At 39.5% G+C, this 15,774-nt stretch overlaps 1 protein-coding gene across 2 annotated transcripts in view; it reads left to right on the plus strand.

Moving 5' to 3' along the window:
• The window catches only part of ppm1ba (protein phosphatase, Mg2+/Mn2+ dependent, 1Ba), a 29,227-nt gene extending 13,636 nt beyond the window's left edge, over positions 1–15,591 (plus strand). For both annotated transcript variants that reach the window (XM_038736840.1, XM_038736839.1), the window contains 4 exons: positions 626–743; positions 2,133–2,241; positions 2,687–2,744; positions 12,073–15,591. In XM_038736840.1, coding sequence (XP_038592768.1) covers positions 626–743; positions 2,133–2,241; positions 2,687–2,744; positions 12,073–12,102 — 315 coding nt within the window. In that variant the 3' untranslated portion in view covers positions 12,103–15,591. The remainder of the gene's footprint in view (positions 1–625; positions 744–2,132; positions 2,242–2,686; positions 2,745–12,072) is intronic.
• The last annotated feature ends 183 nt before the right edge of the window (positions 15,592–15,774 follow it).

Below are 15,774 nucleotides of genomic sequence, written 5' to 3' on the forward strand. Positions count from 1 at the left end.
GATGGTATGGGGAACATATACAGCTTGAACCAAAGCCGTGTTTACCGGCTTCTCACTGCCCTTCCCTGCTTCTGATTGGCTAGTAGTCCTTAACTAGGAACTGTGCATGTGTAATTCCCTACAAAGATCATGTAGAGGCAAGATGCATCACTCCATAGCTAAAACGAAGCTTTCAGCACACAGGGTGAAAAGAGGAGCTGCAGCAATGTGCAGTATGACAAAAAATGTGTTTTGTGAAAATGAAACCATGTAAATCTGTTCTGGTACAACCCCTAAATAAGATTTTGAACCAGAAAATTAGCATAATATGACCTCTTTAAGAATAAAAATAATAAGCTTTATTTATAGAGCACTTTTCAAAATCCATGTTAGAAAGTGCTTTCACAAGGGCAGAAAATAAAACAAACTGTAAAAAAAACAAAAGGCATTGTACATAAAATATCATATTTATGTCCCAATTTTGAAATTGATCAGTCTGCCTTGTGGGCTACTTATATTTGTGCCACAGTGCAGACTGTTCCACAGCTTGTGCCTACGAAATCATCCTTATTTCTTTCAGCAATACACAATAGCTCCTTCTCTTACCTTCTCTTTCTTCATTCCTCTCTCCTCCCGTTCGTCTTAGGGGAGTCGGGATAACATGAGTGTTGTGTTAGTGTGTTTGCCCAATGCTCCCAAAGTGTCGGAGGAGGCCGTGAGGAAGGACGCTGAGCTCAACAAATATCTGGAGTCTCGAGTGGAAGGTGAGAATGGAGATGAGCCAATAGTGGGATTGTTGAATATTAAAAATTTTAATTGCTCATTTTCAAAAATCTTTCTTTTATATCTTATGAAAACTGCTGGGCTGTATTCAGAGTGAATTTTAGGTCATTTAATCTGAATAGCTTCTTAAGTTAGTGTTTTACTGTCATGTGGTAAGCTGAGACAAATTTACGGTTTTCTTTTTAATAACAGTTGAGGGTTTACATTCTTATTTTTATAATCAATTACAACCATTAATACTGTTTGTTAAAAAGGCGTCGCTGAGGTGAAAGACAGGTCTACAAAGGTTTTATTTTTTTTTTCTTGGAGATACAGGATATTTTTTTCCAACTGAAACCATGTATCATATCAGAACGCATACTTTCCCCACTGACTGACCCTGCCACACTCTATTGTCTAACCTCCGGCCAAGTTAGCTCCAACTCACAGCAGAAGAATGACACCATCATGACCTCCTTTTCCATCTCAGCAAGCATCTCCCCTCTTTATTTCCTGTTTGCTCTCCTCCTCCCTATCCCCTCCCTAAACGCATCTTCTCTCCCCTCTTTCGCTCAAGTATTCCCTGTCTTGTTTGGATGGATTCCCTGCTCCCCTCCTGTCTTGCTTTCTGTCCTTTTTCTTCATCATTTTATCCCATTTTTTTTCTCAGGATGCATGAGGCCTTCTGATTAACACAATGCAGCTTTTCTAGTCTTTGTTGATTATGTCAGCTCTATTCCCTGGCTTCTGTTAGCTCATGTAAAACCAGGGCTGGTCAGCTGTTTAAGATTTTGGCCAAACAAGAAAAATGTGTTCTTTAACTCTGAGACTAGATAAAATAAATCTTTACAATTGTTTTTACCAACTTTGTATCTTGATCCACAGAATGGAAAGGAAAGGTTGGAATATCCCTTGTAAGACTATGTAATGCTTGTGGAAACACAGAGGTAGCTGATGTGTATTACAGCAAAGTATTTTAATGTTTGCTGAATGTTTTGATAGGAACTCGAGTGGGTTAAAATTCTGGTATGCAAAGGTTTCGTTCGGGTGAAGCAAAGTAGATATTTGGCTTCAAGTACTGTCTAATACTGGAAGATACAGAGAAGAAAAGAAAGGAGAGGAATGCTCTGGCTGAACATTGACCTGGCCTCATGCCACACTCAACTCAGCTGCAGTCCACTTTCTGTCACCATCTCTTTCTCTCTCAGACATGCACTAATTTCCACAAATTCACTTGTAATGTTTCCATTCTTCCACTTCCTTTATCCTCATGTGTCACATTTCTTGGTCTCACTCCTGTTTCCTCTTTCCCCACCTGTATTTGGCTATCACAAGCTCATTAAGCTGTGTTAATACACAGTTGTGTAACAACATGTCTGGTGGTGTTTTAGAGATGCTGTCTCGGGAGGAGGGATTTCCAGACCTGGTAGCAGTGATGAGGAACCTATCCACTGACCACGGCATGCCACCTTTGCCACCAGGGGGAGGCCTCGCCAGCAAGTAAGGACCACCGCCCTAAAAGGGATGTTATTTATAGGAGCTGTACATTATTCCACAACATCTGTAATACAAATATGAAAGTGCAAGGCAAGTATAAAACATTGGCAAATTTCCTTTAGTTTTGGATGACCACTGGCTTTAAAAAAAAAAAAAAAAAAAAAAAAAAAAAAAAATCAAAATCAACTGGCCAATAAGAAAAATAAGTCACCAGTTATCTAGTGTCGCTTATGCTCAATTGATTTTTGAACATCATTGGGACTACCTACCTTGGAATAGAAAATACTTTTCCAAGTTTTTACAATATTAGCAAGATGGTTACTACTTTTTTGACTACTACACCTTACCATACCTTGTTTTTCCACATTTGCCCACTGTCGTTACATTGATGGATGGTTTGTAAGAAATAGCCCCATTGACATTTTGTGTATCTGTGTTCTTCCTGTAGACGCAGCGTTATTGAAGCAGTATACAACCGTCTGAACCCGTACGGGGAGGAAGATGGGGTGAGGATCAATATATGTCATAAATATGAGCTTTGTCCTTCTTTTACCATTTGCACAACACTCACACACAAATGTTATGTTAAAGTCTATATAACACATCTGAGATCAGCTGTCTGATTTGTTAATTTTATCTTTGACATGAGTTTCAGTGAAACGCTCTTACTCTTATGCTCATTCATCCATAACAGATGAAGTATTACAAGTACATTACACTTCAGAGATCGTTTTGAGTTCCCATTATGATAAACATCTGGGGGGGTTTTTTCTGTGTATGACGCACACCTTCCTGGCAGCTCTCACAATGGGCTATGCATGCATGACAATGCAGCTTTGTCATTAGTCTTCTCCTCCTCCTACACCAAAGTAATATACAGTAGAATTTCAAATACATGAATCTGTCACTAGTACTGGTACAGTGTTCCCCTTTTTGAGGACTCTATGCTTTATAGAGTTGTAAGCTTATTTTCCTGCTGATGGTCAGATGCGGCTCTGCATCCTTCTGCTTTGTACTACCTTTATGTGTTATTAGAAATGTTGGAAATAAAAGTTGAAGACTTGGATACAGACACACTTGCACACACAATGATAATAAAGCAGTAATCAAAATTAAATATATAAAAATGACACTATGTAACTCCAAATATCAATATAATGCACATATTTTATGCAACACCAAAAGTATGTTTGAATTTTTCAAAAACTAAATTTGTGTAGGCTTCAAAAGTGGCTGTACCTCGCTCCTTAATGAAGGAGAGTTGCTATAGTCAGCTTTCTGCCCATTTCACTGCAGACAAAGTGTCAACATGTCTGAAGATACTTTTCAAATTATTGCTGTATCATTATCTGTCCCTGTGTTCAGTATGTTCCACAGACCTAAAAACACACGTGAACAACTAAGTATACCTTTAAAACGGGAAATAGAAAAATGTCGAAATAGAAAAAGGCATGTTTCTACTGTAACAGTATCCTGTCTCAAATGAAGGCCTAGTTCTTTATTACTGTTTTTTTTTTTTTTTTTTTTTACATGGACCACATGTTTTGTGTCTATATGACTAATGGGGACAACATTTTTTTTTTTTTTTTTAAATTAGTCCGGTATTGAGCAATCGCACAGCAGTCGGCAGCAGGGAAACAGGGCTGCAGCGTTATACTTATGAGCAATTGCGCACTGTCAAAGGACGTCAACTAAAGCGCTTGTTTCTGCCACTTGAAGAGATTGTACGGTGGCTTCGAAGGCTCAGTGAGAATATTTTTTTGTGCCAGCAAGTTGTACACATTCCCTCTCTAACATAATGGATTGAAAACAGGAAAATAATGACACTGCTGGTGTGGTCCTGTTACTTTCTGTTGTTGCAGTGGATGGGTGGTTACATCATGTCAGTGTGTGTTTTGTACGTGATTTTACATGATGGATCAGATGTGTCTATGTGGGGCTGGCACCCTGAACTTGTGTCAGTCGTTATAAAGCTCTCCACTTGTCCACTTGTTTATTATCTGCTATGTCTGGTGTGTTCCCGTGTGTGTGTGTGTGTGTGTGTGTGTGTGTGTGTGTGTGTGTGTGCATGTGTCTGCTAGTAATGGACAAATCATAAATCCTGAGATGGAGCCTAACTTCTGTGTCTGTGTGTATAGTGCGTGCTGGGGCTGAAGTAATGTTCACCTTGTAGTGTTGTATGTCTATAGGATCGTAGAGTTACTGTCATTGTTGCATTATGCGCACATGCACACATTCACACATAAGAAAAGGATATTAGCTACTCTGCTCAAAGCTGCTTTGTGTAGAATTGTCATGTGATTATAGCATCTTTCTAATTACTGGGAAATTACTTTTGTTTGTACTGGGGATGCCAACATCATAATTTTCAAACATAGTGTCTTTAAACAGATTTTGATTTTAAATCACAATAATTCACAATCAATGTTTCCCACAGACCCGTAACTTTAGGGGGGGGGGGGGGGGGTACAGTTGATATATATCTAACGTTAACATCAGCTCCGACATTGCTCATGATTATTCATGATTCTAAGGATTCAATTCACACATGGGTCTGAGAGGAGGTGCTGGACGAATATATGTGCTGCACGCAGCTCTGTGGTCAATTACAATTTTGCCCATTTTAAATGGTAAAAAAAAAAGAAATCGATACGGTGTTAAACAACTCAGGACATACCACCCTTTGTTTGCACCCACCCATTTTTCAAGTAAGCAAAACTATTGGAACATGTGACTGCCAGATGTTTGTTGCCCAGGTGTTGCCTTTTAGGTTGATTGTCCAAACATTAAATAGCTCTGCATGACTAGTCTAAGTTTTCATCCTTGCTTCAAACCTATAAAGACTGCATTTCCTGTTTAAAGAGGATAAACCAACATGAAGACCAGAGAGCTGTCTATGGGAGAAAAGCAAGCCATTGTCAAGCTGAGAAAGGAAGGAAAATCGACCAGACCCATTGGACAAACATTGGGCAAAGCAAGCACAACAATTTGGAATGTCCCAAAAAAGAAAAACTACTGGTGTACTGAGCAACAGACATCGAACAGGTCGGCCAAGGAAAACGACAATAGTTGATGACAGAAATATCGTGAGAGCTGTGAAGAAAACCCCCAAAACATCAGTAAGTGACATCACCAACAACCTCCACAGTGCAGGGTGAAGGTATCACAATCCACTTTTGAAAGAAGACTCAGAGAGCAGAAATATAGAGGCCACACCACAAGATGCAAACCACTCATCAGCAGGAAGAATCAGAAGGCCAGATTGAAATTTGTAAGTCCTTGAAAGCAATCTTATGGACTGATGAGACCAAGATTAATCTCTGGCCTTTCCATCACTTTGGTAAAGTGTGGAGAAAGAAAGGAACTGCTTATGAGAGGGGGGGGGGGGGAGAGAGAAAATGAAAAATGGTACAGATATTTATAATAGTGTTAATGGTAACAATCGTAATGTTAATGATTATAATAACAATAAGACTAGCAACAATAGTCGTTGCAGCAGAGGGTGTCGAGCAGGAACACGGGGGCAGCAGGTGACCCGCAACCACAGATCCAGACTCCACAGCTCCAGAGCCAGAAAACCTGCAGGAAGTGATAGGAGAGAGACGAGAAAGCACAAGACTACCAGAAAGGGGAGAAGTTGTGTTAGTAACATGCAATAATGGGATGAGGTTGCTTACAGAGGGAGAGAAAGTAGAGGAGAGAGGAGCTCAGTGCATCATGGGAAATCACCCGGCAGTCTAGGCCTATAGCAGCATAACTAAGGGATGGTTCAGGACTCACCTGAGCCAGCCCTAACTATAAGCTTTATCAAAGAGGAAAGTCTTAAGCCTACTCTTAAATGTGGAGATGGTGTCTGCCTCCTGAACCCAAACTGGAACCTGGTTCCACAGGAGAGGAGCTTGATAGCTGAACGCTCTGGCTCCTAGTCTACTTTTGGAGACTCTAGGAACCACAAGTAACCCTGCATTCTGGGAGCGCAGTGCTCTGGTGGGGTAGTAAGGTACTATGAGCTCTTTAAGATAAGATGGTGCCTGACCATTAAGAGCTTTGTAGGTAAGAAGAATGATTTTAAATTCTGTTCTGGATTTTACTGGAAGCCAATGCAAAGAAGCTAAAACAGGAGAAATGTGATCTCTTTTCCTGGTTCCTGTCAGAACACGTGCTGCAGCATTCTGGATCAGCTGAAGAGTCTTAATGGACTTTTTCGAGCAGCCTGATAATAAGGAATTGCAGTAATCCAGCCTAGAAGTAACAAATGCATGGACTAGTTTTTCTGCATCATTTTTAGACAGGATGTTCCTGATTTTCGCAATATTACGTAGGTGAAAAAAGGCGGTCCTTGAAATTTGCTTAATGTGAGACTTAAACGACATGTCCTGATCAAAGATAACTCCAAGATTCCTCACAGTGGTGCTGGAGGCCAGGGCGATGCCATCCAGGGAAACTATAGGCCCCAGAACAATAACTTCAGTTTTATCTGAGTTTAACATGAGAAAATTACAGGTCATCCAGGTTTTAACATCCTGAAGGCACATTTGAAGTTTAGCTAACTGATGAGTTTCATCTGGCTTGATCGATAGATATAACTGAGTATCATCTGCATAACAATGAAAGCTTATGGAATGTTTCCTGATAATATTGCCTAAAGGAAGCATATATAAAGTGAAGAGGATTGGTCAGAGGACAGATCCTTGAGGAACTCCATGAATAACTTTGGCATGCATGGAGGACTCATCGTTAACATGTACAAACTGAAATCGATCTGATAAATAGGACTTAAACCAGCTTAGAGCGGTTCCTTTAATGCCAATGAAATATTCCAGTCTCTGCAATAGGATCATTTTATCTGCCAATTTACGGAGAAATGCATTGAAACTAATCGGGAGGAAGTTTATCATGCAGCAGGACAATGAGCCAAAGCACACTGCCAACAAAACAAAGAACTTCATCAGGGGGAAAAAGTGGAAGGTTTTAGACTGGCCAAGTCAATCACTTAACCCAGTAGAGCATGCATTTCACCTCCTTAAGAGGAGACTGAAGGGAGAAACACCCCGAATAGTGGTAAAAGCCTGGAATAGCATCACAAATGAAGAATGCAACAGTTTGGTGATGTTGACTGGTCGCAGGCTTGAGGCAGTTACTGCAAGCAAGGGTTATGCTACCAAATATTAAATGTTGTTTACTTTAAGATTATTTGTTCCATTACTTTTGCTCCCCTAAGAACGCTGTGGTCTAATATGGTATGTCCTAAGTTGTTGAACACATCTAAATGTGATAAACAATGTGAATACCAGGAAATGAAAGCTGAAATTCTGAACTCTTGTCTCATACTCATGTTTTGATCTTAAACCCAAATGTCTTCAGTGAACAACAAAAACAAAGGAATTTTCCTTACCGTTCCAATACTTTTGGAGGAGACTGTATGTGGCGGTTAGCTTTGATAGTGGAGGGCCGCCATAAATAAATCAATCTGTGGGAAGCACTGATAATAACAATGTTTAAGGAATGCTATAATATTAAGATTTCTTTTAGTTTTAAATCGGTGAGGACTATAAGGTATATAATTACATAGCAGTTAATAGCACTTGTTTTTCTAACCTACTACTTCAATTAAAGGTGCTATCAGTACAATATGTAGGCAGGGTTTTTCCTGCATAGAGAATTTTTTGGCGACCCCCAAAGAGGTTTTAGCAAGCGCCAAAGGAAAATCACTAGCGGCAAAATGATCAGAATTGAGGGGAAAAAAGAAGCAACCTTCAAATCCTCTCTGTGTTTTAATAGCCACTTATCAAACAACTGTTGATCAAGCAAAAAGTGAACTTAAATACGACGTATTTACTTCCAACAATCACCTCTCCTCTGCTGCGAAGCTCGCGCTAATAGTAGAGATGACTTCTGTTATTTTTCACAATATAAAAGCCGTTTGTGCATGAAGTGTGCTGGCAGTCACTTTTACATCTTAGTCATTTTAGGCGCATTGGCACCCGGACTCTCCTCTGCCCTCTTCAGATCAGGTTTTCTGGGCATTACGTGACGTACACCTTTACCTGTTCTCTTCTGCCTGCTAATTTCCACAGGGAGATAGGGAGCCATTCACGCAACCGTGTGCATAGTTGCTCGTCAAAATCACTTTTCGTGAATCACAGCCAGGAGGAGGCAGGACATTAAAAAAAAAAAAAAAAAAAAGGTTGAGTCATCATAGCAAACTATAGAAATGAAAAAAATGAATTTGAACTCGTTCTGTTTGCACAGTTTTTATTACTGACAAGTTAGTAATTTGCATAAATAAATCGGAGCCTTACCATCATGTAGAGCATTTTTCTTGCACAATAATTTAATGACTGAAAACAACCCACAAAAATGAAACTGCTGTTTTTTCCAACTGGAATTAATATTGTAGGCTACTAATGGTAAGCTATAGTATCCTGTATTATTATCTGAAATTATAATGAATATACAAACATTCGCACTGATCAAACCATAACCAGTGGTGTAGGCTAATATAAGAAAATGGTTCTATTTGTGAAACCGCTGAATCTCAACTAATAAACTATCTGTGGGCAGATTATCCAAATAAAGTATAACCTGTAAATATATTTTTCTTTCTTTCTATTTAATGTTATAATATTTATTAATACAGTAATTTATACCTTTTACTCATCCATGTTGTGGATAAAAATTTTACAACCGTACTGAGCCCACCTAGCGATCTCTGGTGCGGTTTGCTTGTGATGTGAAAGCAACCAAACCAACCACATGATAGCAGATATGTGATTTTAGCATTATTTCAAAAGCTAAACTGTGAATAAATCCTTCTTCTGCTGATCGTGAAATCTGTTCAGGAAGCTATTTTGTATCTGATCAGTATAAGCCATGTATATATTCATACAAATCATTTGGTAGCACGTCAACACGTATACATTTTACCTGATTAACAGGTGTTAAATGCTGTACCTTAACTTTGTCAGTTCATTAAGTCCACAGTGATCCCACAGTAATAAGTCACGAATCATTAGTGTATAATATCCCTCTCCTGTGTCCTTTCTCTACATCAGTATTTATAACATATGATAGATTTTCAGTCTAATGATTAGGGCTGTCCCCGACTAAGTATTTACATAGTCGAATCGTCAAGTCCTGCCTATAGTTGAATGTGTGTTTTTGTGCACAGCGATTGCGAGCGGGGGGCGGTTCCTCGCGGGTCTATTTCAAGTAGCCGGCTATTTAAAAACTGTATAATATTCTTTGTGTGGTTAATCAATGGTGCTAAATTATCCGAAAGTCCCGCAAGGTGCGGACAACCCGGCACAGCTCCAGTAAAGCCGGGGCTCAGTCTCTTCAGCAAGTGTTCCTCTTCCGCCACACCACGTGCCCACACGCTCCACCTACACATGCGCACTGACGACCCGGGGTTAGGGTTACAATTTTGGATTTATTTACGCACTTTTGAAAACATTTATTGAAAGTTTAATTCTTTATACATGTTTATTTACAGCATTAAACGTTGAAATGTTAATTGTAATAGGCTGTATTTTAACTTATTGGGAGAAAACTGGTAGTTCTATGTAAAATCAGACACTGAGCACCCCCATATCGCCAAAATGGTATGATCCTTGTTTTGCTGCGAAGCTTTGACTGTGAGATTGACAGTCGAATCAGGCCCCGCCCATCGAAGCATCAAATCTTTGACTATTGGGTGTCCCTACTAATAATACTGATGATGCTTATTTCAGTTATATTTCTCTGTGAGCTCTTTGTTACACCAAAAGAACAAATATATTTCAGAAGTATTAAAGTGCTGCATAAACAGTCAGTCGCCGAAATTTGTTTTCCTCATGGGAGTCCTGATGATGATGATGCAGGATGACAAGCGCCAAAACAGTCCCATCAACCTGTCAGTCTGTATAACTTCATGTTTACTTCTGTTGGTTCATTTATAAAAAGTCAGTGTGAACATGAACTGGACCAGGACTAAAATGCAACAATGTAAATGTTTTTTTTCCTCTTGGTCCGGATTAAATTAAGTGTACTACAGGTGTGAGAGTGCCCTTAGACCTGGTTAAAAATATCGTCCATCTCAACGGACCAAAATTGACAGTGAGCAGCTACACTGGCAACAGCATGATGTTCCACCAATAAATGAGCGACCATGATCAAGAAGAGCAGCAAGATGTTTGTCAAGCAAGGCAGGAGTGAAAAATGTAATAAGTACTGATGGCACCTTTATAAAAAAACAAAAAAAACTTGTATTAAAATAGAAGAAAATTTTTTTTTACATAGCAAAAATAGTGGAAAGACTACTCTTCACAGGCTACAACCACACTAAAACATTTTTGTTTTAATAGCTTTGTATCACAACTGACTGAAAACGCACGTCAGGTGGTCATTCACGTACACTGGGCATGTGCATGCCGGTGTAAACAGAAAGCAGATTGTGTACTCTGAAGTTGCAGAAGATTTGGCTAAAGAAGAAAGTAATACTACAGGCGAACGAAAAACGGCAATGGCGAAGAACCACACCAGAGATTCTTTTGCTTGGACAGACTGCTGATACTAAAAGTAACACAGGAGTCCAAAGCAACTATGGGGATGGAAAACAAACCGGGAGTCGTCGCAAAAAGCAAATACGGCGAGATGCACAGTACAAGTGTGTATGTGTTATTTACACAGTATAAAATATTTTAATAACAATACCAAAGCAGAAACACTGTCAGTAGTGTTGTTTTTGCTTTGCATGACTGATAAGACCCAATTAGGAAGCCAAATGTGTTTTCGAAGTCCCCCGTTTTGGCCTGTCCGCACTAATACACTACATCGGAGTTTGAAAACAAAAACGGGGTCAGCAGTGTTTTCAAACTTCTCCATTTTAGCTGTTCGGACTCGCTGTTTTAATCTCGACGGCAGGCAGAAGCATGGCAAAAGCGCTGCATTTTAAAACGAAAACGTGGTAGTGTGGATGTAACCTTACACACACTCACACACATTGATAAGGGATGTATCGATTTGTCTAACTGTGTGTTCACCCTCTGATTAACGCAGCCCTCCTGTTTCATTTGGTAAGTGATGACATATATAACTGTTATCCCACCCCCTTCTCCCAAACCCTCATCTACACACATACATACAACCACACATACACACGCATTCTTACAGGCATGTAAGTGGCGACCTCTTTCGCATATCCCCCCTGTCAATCCTTCATCAGTCTCTACTCCCTGCTCTGATGTACTCGTCAGCATGTGAAGCTCCAGAGTTGAAGGCGTGTGTGCAAATGGGCGTCCGTGTGCAGACAAGGTGTCCAGGTTTGATGAGGATGAATGGTTGTTGTTTCTGGTCCTGTCCGTCCCTCTCTCACACGCACACAAGAAAACGCATGCACTCGCCCTACACGCATGCATTGCTGTCTCACTCAGTCTTTTCACAACTGCAGTTGCAATTGTTTCTGTGTCACTCCCTGCAATAAGTCAAAAGACCTTGGAATTGTTGTGTTGGCGTATTGTTGCAGAAAGAACCACCACACTGAGGTTGAAGGTGCGCCCTGGCTTACAATGCTATTATAACTTTTTTTTTTTTTTTTGTTTATCAGATGAAAAACCTGGCCATGAAGTCCAGGTTGGAGAACAAAACCATTGAATGTAACTGTAAATATTGTTTCTGTTTGATAACAGTGTGCCCTTCTTTTTTTTTTTTTTTTTTTTTTTTTTTTTTTTTTTTTTTTTCCTCCTTCCTTTGACTCATTTCTCTTTTCTGTTATTCCTCTTTCCCCCATCGCTCCTTTTCTGCCATATTCTACTCTTCTCTTCCACTCTACTCTTGGTGGCTTTCCTCTTGCAGAACGGAGCAGAGTTGGAGTACCACTGGTAGCTGTCCAGCACAACTGCCTGATCCAAAAAAGAAAAGAAAAAGAGGACCACTTTTCCACACAAGATCACATCCAAAGTCACCTATTAGTTTCCTCTGGGATGTTTTTTGTGATTTAGTTTCCCCTCTCCCACACTGATCAATTGAAGCAGAGATCCCAGTTTTTCAAAACAAACAACACATCCAATGTGGAGGACTCCAAAGTTGTTTTTGTAGAACAAAACAGGGACAAAATATAACAAAATTGCATTGATGGTGTGAACGCAGAACTTCATATACAGTATATCAGGAGAGGCACAGTTTCTCTTGCCCCTTGCTTTCTTTGTGGTGGTTGTTTTTGTTGTGAATTGACAGAGACATCATTTTGTTGCTCTATGGAGAAGGGAGGACCTCACAACTCAACAGCCAGCCAGTCTTTAAGAAACCAGCCACTGATGGATGTGTGTAAGACACTGAACAGACTAAAGTGGTTTGTTGGCTGCATTTGTTTTTGGCATTATTTGTTTTGAAGTGTGAACTTGCACCTGACTGGCAGCCATTCGACCACACAAACCTGCTACTCCCACACACCTCAAGCTACACTGAGGGCATTACTGGTACAGAAATGGGGCCCAACACTTCACCTGCCCACGCGCCTGGCTTGCTGGGAAAGCCTAACAGAACTTACAGATTTAAAACTACGAAATCCTTGCTATTCATCCTTTTAACCCCTCTCGGTTAAAACCTCAAATTCAGGGTCCAAGAGTCCATCACCTTGGTCTACACACCTGAAGACGGGGGGGGGGGGTACTCACGAGAGTCTGTCTGGCAACACATTTACACATTTGGCTCATCCATACTGTGTTCATACTAAAACAGGACATTGGTTGGTGCGCCTGGCTACAGATAGGAATAACATGGAGGAGGTTTAAACTTTTCTTGCACATCGCTGCTTACTTTCTCTCCTCCTGTCTCTTAAAAGATGTTATCAAATAGTAGATTTCTCACTCTTCCCCTCTGTCTTTTCACTCTTCTGTCATTTGCATTGGCAGACAGAATCATAAACGTTTGAGCCTGCTGTTGTTTAAGAAATAGAAAAATAGAAATGACTATATATTGAATTCATAAATATATATAGATATAGAGATATATATCTATATATAGAGATATATAGATATAGAGCGAGAGATATATAGATATATTTTGATTGGTTTGTTTCATCTTAATTCCCAGCCATGGTATTATTTGTGGCCCTTTGTGCATGTGGTCTGTGTGTTTTTGTAGACTAAAACAGTTAAAACAGTTGCGCACAGTGTTCCCACAAACCGTTCCAAAGACATGGTTGGGGTAAAGGAATTCCAGCCTCACCACCTTCTTCCCCCTTTCTTTTCAATACGCACATAAAATCCTGCTTCTTCTACAACTTGTCTTTTCTATCTTTGAAATATCCTGTGTAAAAAAACAAATAATGCCTTTTTTGTTTGTTTTTGATCGAAAAAATTCCATTTACGTTTTTTTTTCTTTTAAAAAATTTTTTTGGTATATATAGCTTTTCATAGTGCTGTGGTCCTTTTTTCAGATGGATAAGAAAATGACGAGGGGAGCACGAAATATACCTTGTACAGCTGTTGGGGAGAAAGAAATAGGTTTATGGAGTTTCAGTGTATGAAGTAAAGGAGGGACACCATAGGACAGAAGAGAATAGGCCCTACACCCAGAGCTGTGTTCACACTTACTGAAATTGCTCTCCTTACGTTTTCCACAGCTACCTTTTTTATAGACTTTGCCTCAAATGCACAGGGCCGGTGTTGGGGAAAGCCCCGGTTTGACTCTTTGGAATGACCAGGAGTTCATATTATATTCTTATTATTCAACCCAAGCACTAAGAAGTGACTGAAAGTTCAGAAACAAATATTTGTCCGGAAAAAGCCTCTTCTTTTTTAAACAAATGTCTTTTTTTTTTTTTTAAGAAATGTGCTCATAGACAAAGTCTATTGACATACTTCTCACGTGTGTTCTTTCCTGTAGATGCATTTAAAATAGGCTAAAATTATATACACAACTGTAATATACACTTCTCTTTTTTTTTTTTTCAATCTTTTGATGGCAAATTCATTGTGCTTTCTGAAGTGGCAGTACTGAAAGAGAATAGGCCTAACAGGTTGCTGGCTGATAAATGTTCTTGTGGTACACTTGCTCTCGGTGCCATATGACAAATAGGTACTTGAATGTGTAGTTCTTTTGCAGTTGCATTGTTTTAATGGGATGATTGATTTTTCTTTGTTTGTGGTGGAGGGAGTGGGAGGGATGGGATCTTTATAGTTGTGCATGTTTTGTGATTGAGGGAGAAGTGTATTTTGTGTGAGTGGGAGTACTGGCCAGATGGGGATAATGCTGGCAGGTTCAGTGTGGTGGAACACAATGTTGGAGAGGAAATGTATGAAAGAACAGCATAGAGAAAAGTGGAACACATAGCAGGATATTATTTTTATTTACAGTCATTTTTAATCGCTACTTGTTGTTTTAAGATGTAAATTCAGTTTGAAATTGAATCATTCCCATTGTGGACTGTTATTTCAAAATTCATATTTGCTGACTTCTTAACATTTGGTTTTACCACACTGAACTGAGTCTTCCGTTTAGGTTTATGTTTAAGCTGTATCAGACACTGGGCTAGGAGAGGAATTAATTGGAGGAAAGGAGGGAGAATCCTTTTTTTTTTGTTGTTGTTTTTGAATGTAATTTTATAATATTCACACTGTTTCCACTGCATGGACTGAATATAAGCAGCACTGCAGCATCACATTCCCTCCTCATCAGTCATTCAATGACTGATGAAAAACAAGCTATCTTTGCTTCCCTTTGTTTTGAAAAGTATGTGATCATTGTTCTGTTTGTGGAATATAATCTCACCAGGGAAGACGTCTCACTTTTTCGAAGGAGACTTTGGAGGTTTGGTGATGCCCGAATAATTTTATTTGTTGCTTTGATTTCAGGATATGTCGAGTAAAGAGAATTTTACAAAGCATCTTGTCTCCTCAGCTGGTCAGTTATTCTGGGTCCGGCTGGGTGAGTGTGACCGTGAGGATGCCAGAAAGCAGGCGAGAATTTGGAAACGACTACTAGAAGCAAAAGACAAATGACATTCCTCATGTGGGCTTTTTAGGTCTGAAAATGAACCCTTTTACTCTCTGCCACCTCCTTCTGTTGTCTCTGGACACTCTTTATGTAGACATACTGTTAAAATTGACAGATGTGTGATAGCAGTGATAAATTCCACACCTGTTTTTATTTATTCCTGTGCTTTTTAGCTCTTGGTAAGCTGGTTTGCATTTGAGAGTAATGAATGCCCTCCTTTGACCTTTGGAGAAGGCTAAAGGAAGGAGAGGATTATAAAACACCCATGGGTATTCATCATGCCTTCTTCCTGTACTAATTTCCCAGTATGCTATTGTGATGTTAGACCATACAGTGAACATAAACGTCAATAAAATGGATTTAAGTTAAACAGTTCAAACTGCAATGCTTTTTTCCCTCAGCGCCAACTTGAAATGTCAGTGTGTCTTTTTGTAAGCAATTCACTGTTCAGTACAACACAGTAGACAGGCTGATTTAAAAAAAAACAAAAATCAGTTTGTGCCCTCTGCTGTGTTCATTGTTCTCTGTGCCAGATGACAAAAAGGTTTTGCAAATAAG

The sequence above is a fragment of the Micropterus salmoides genome, unplaced genomic scaffold, assembly GCF_014851395.1.
Source record: "Micropterus salmoides isolate LMB-PRFRI ecotype aquatic unplaced genomic scaffold, ASM1485139v1 Ms_hic_scaffold_22, whole genome shotgun sequence".
Classification (NCBI taxonomy): domain Eukaryota; kingdom Metazoa; phylum Chordata; class Actinopteri; order Centrarchiformes; family Centrarchidae; genus Micropterus; species Micropterus salmoides.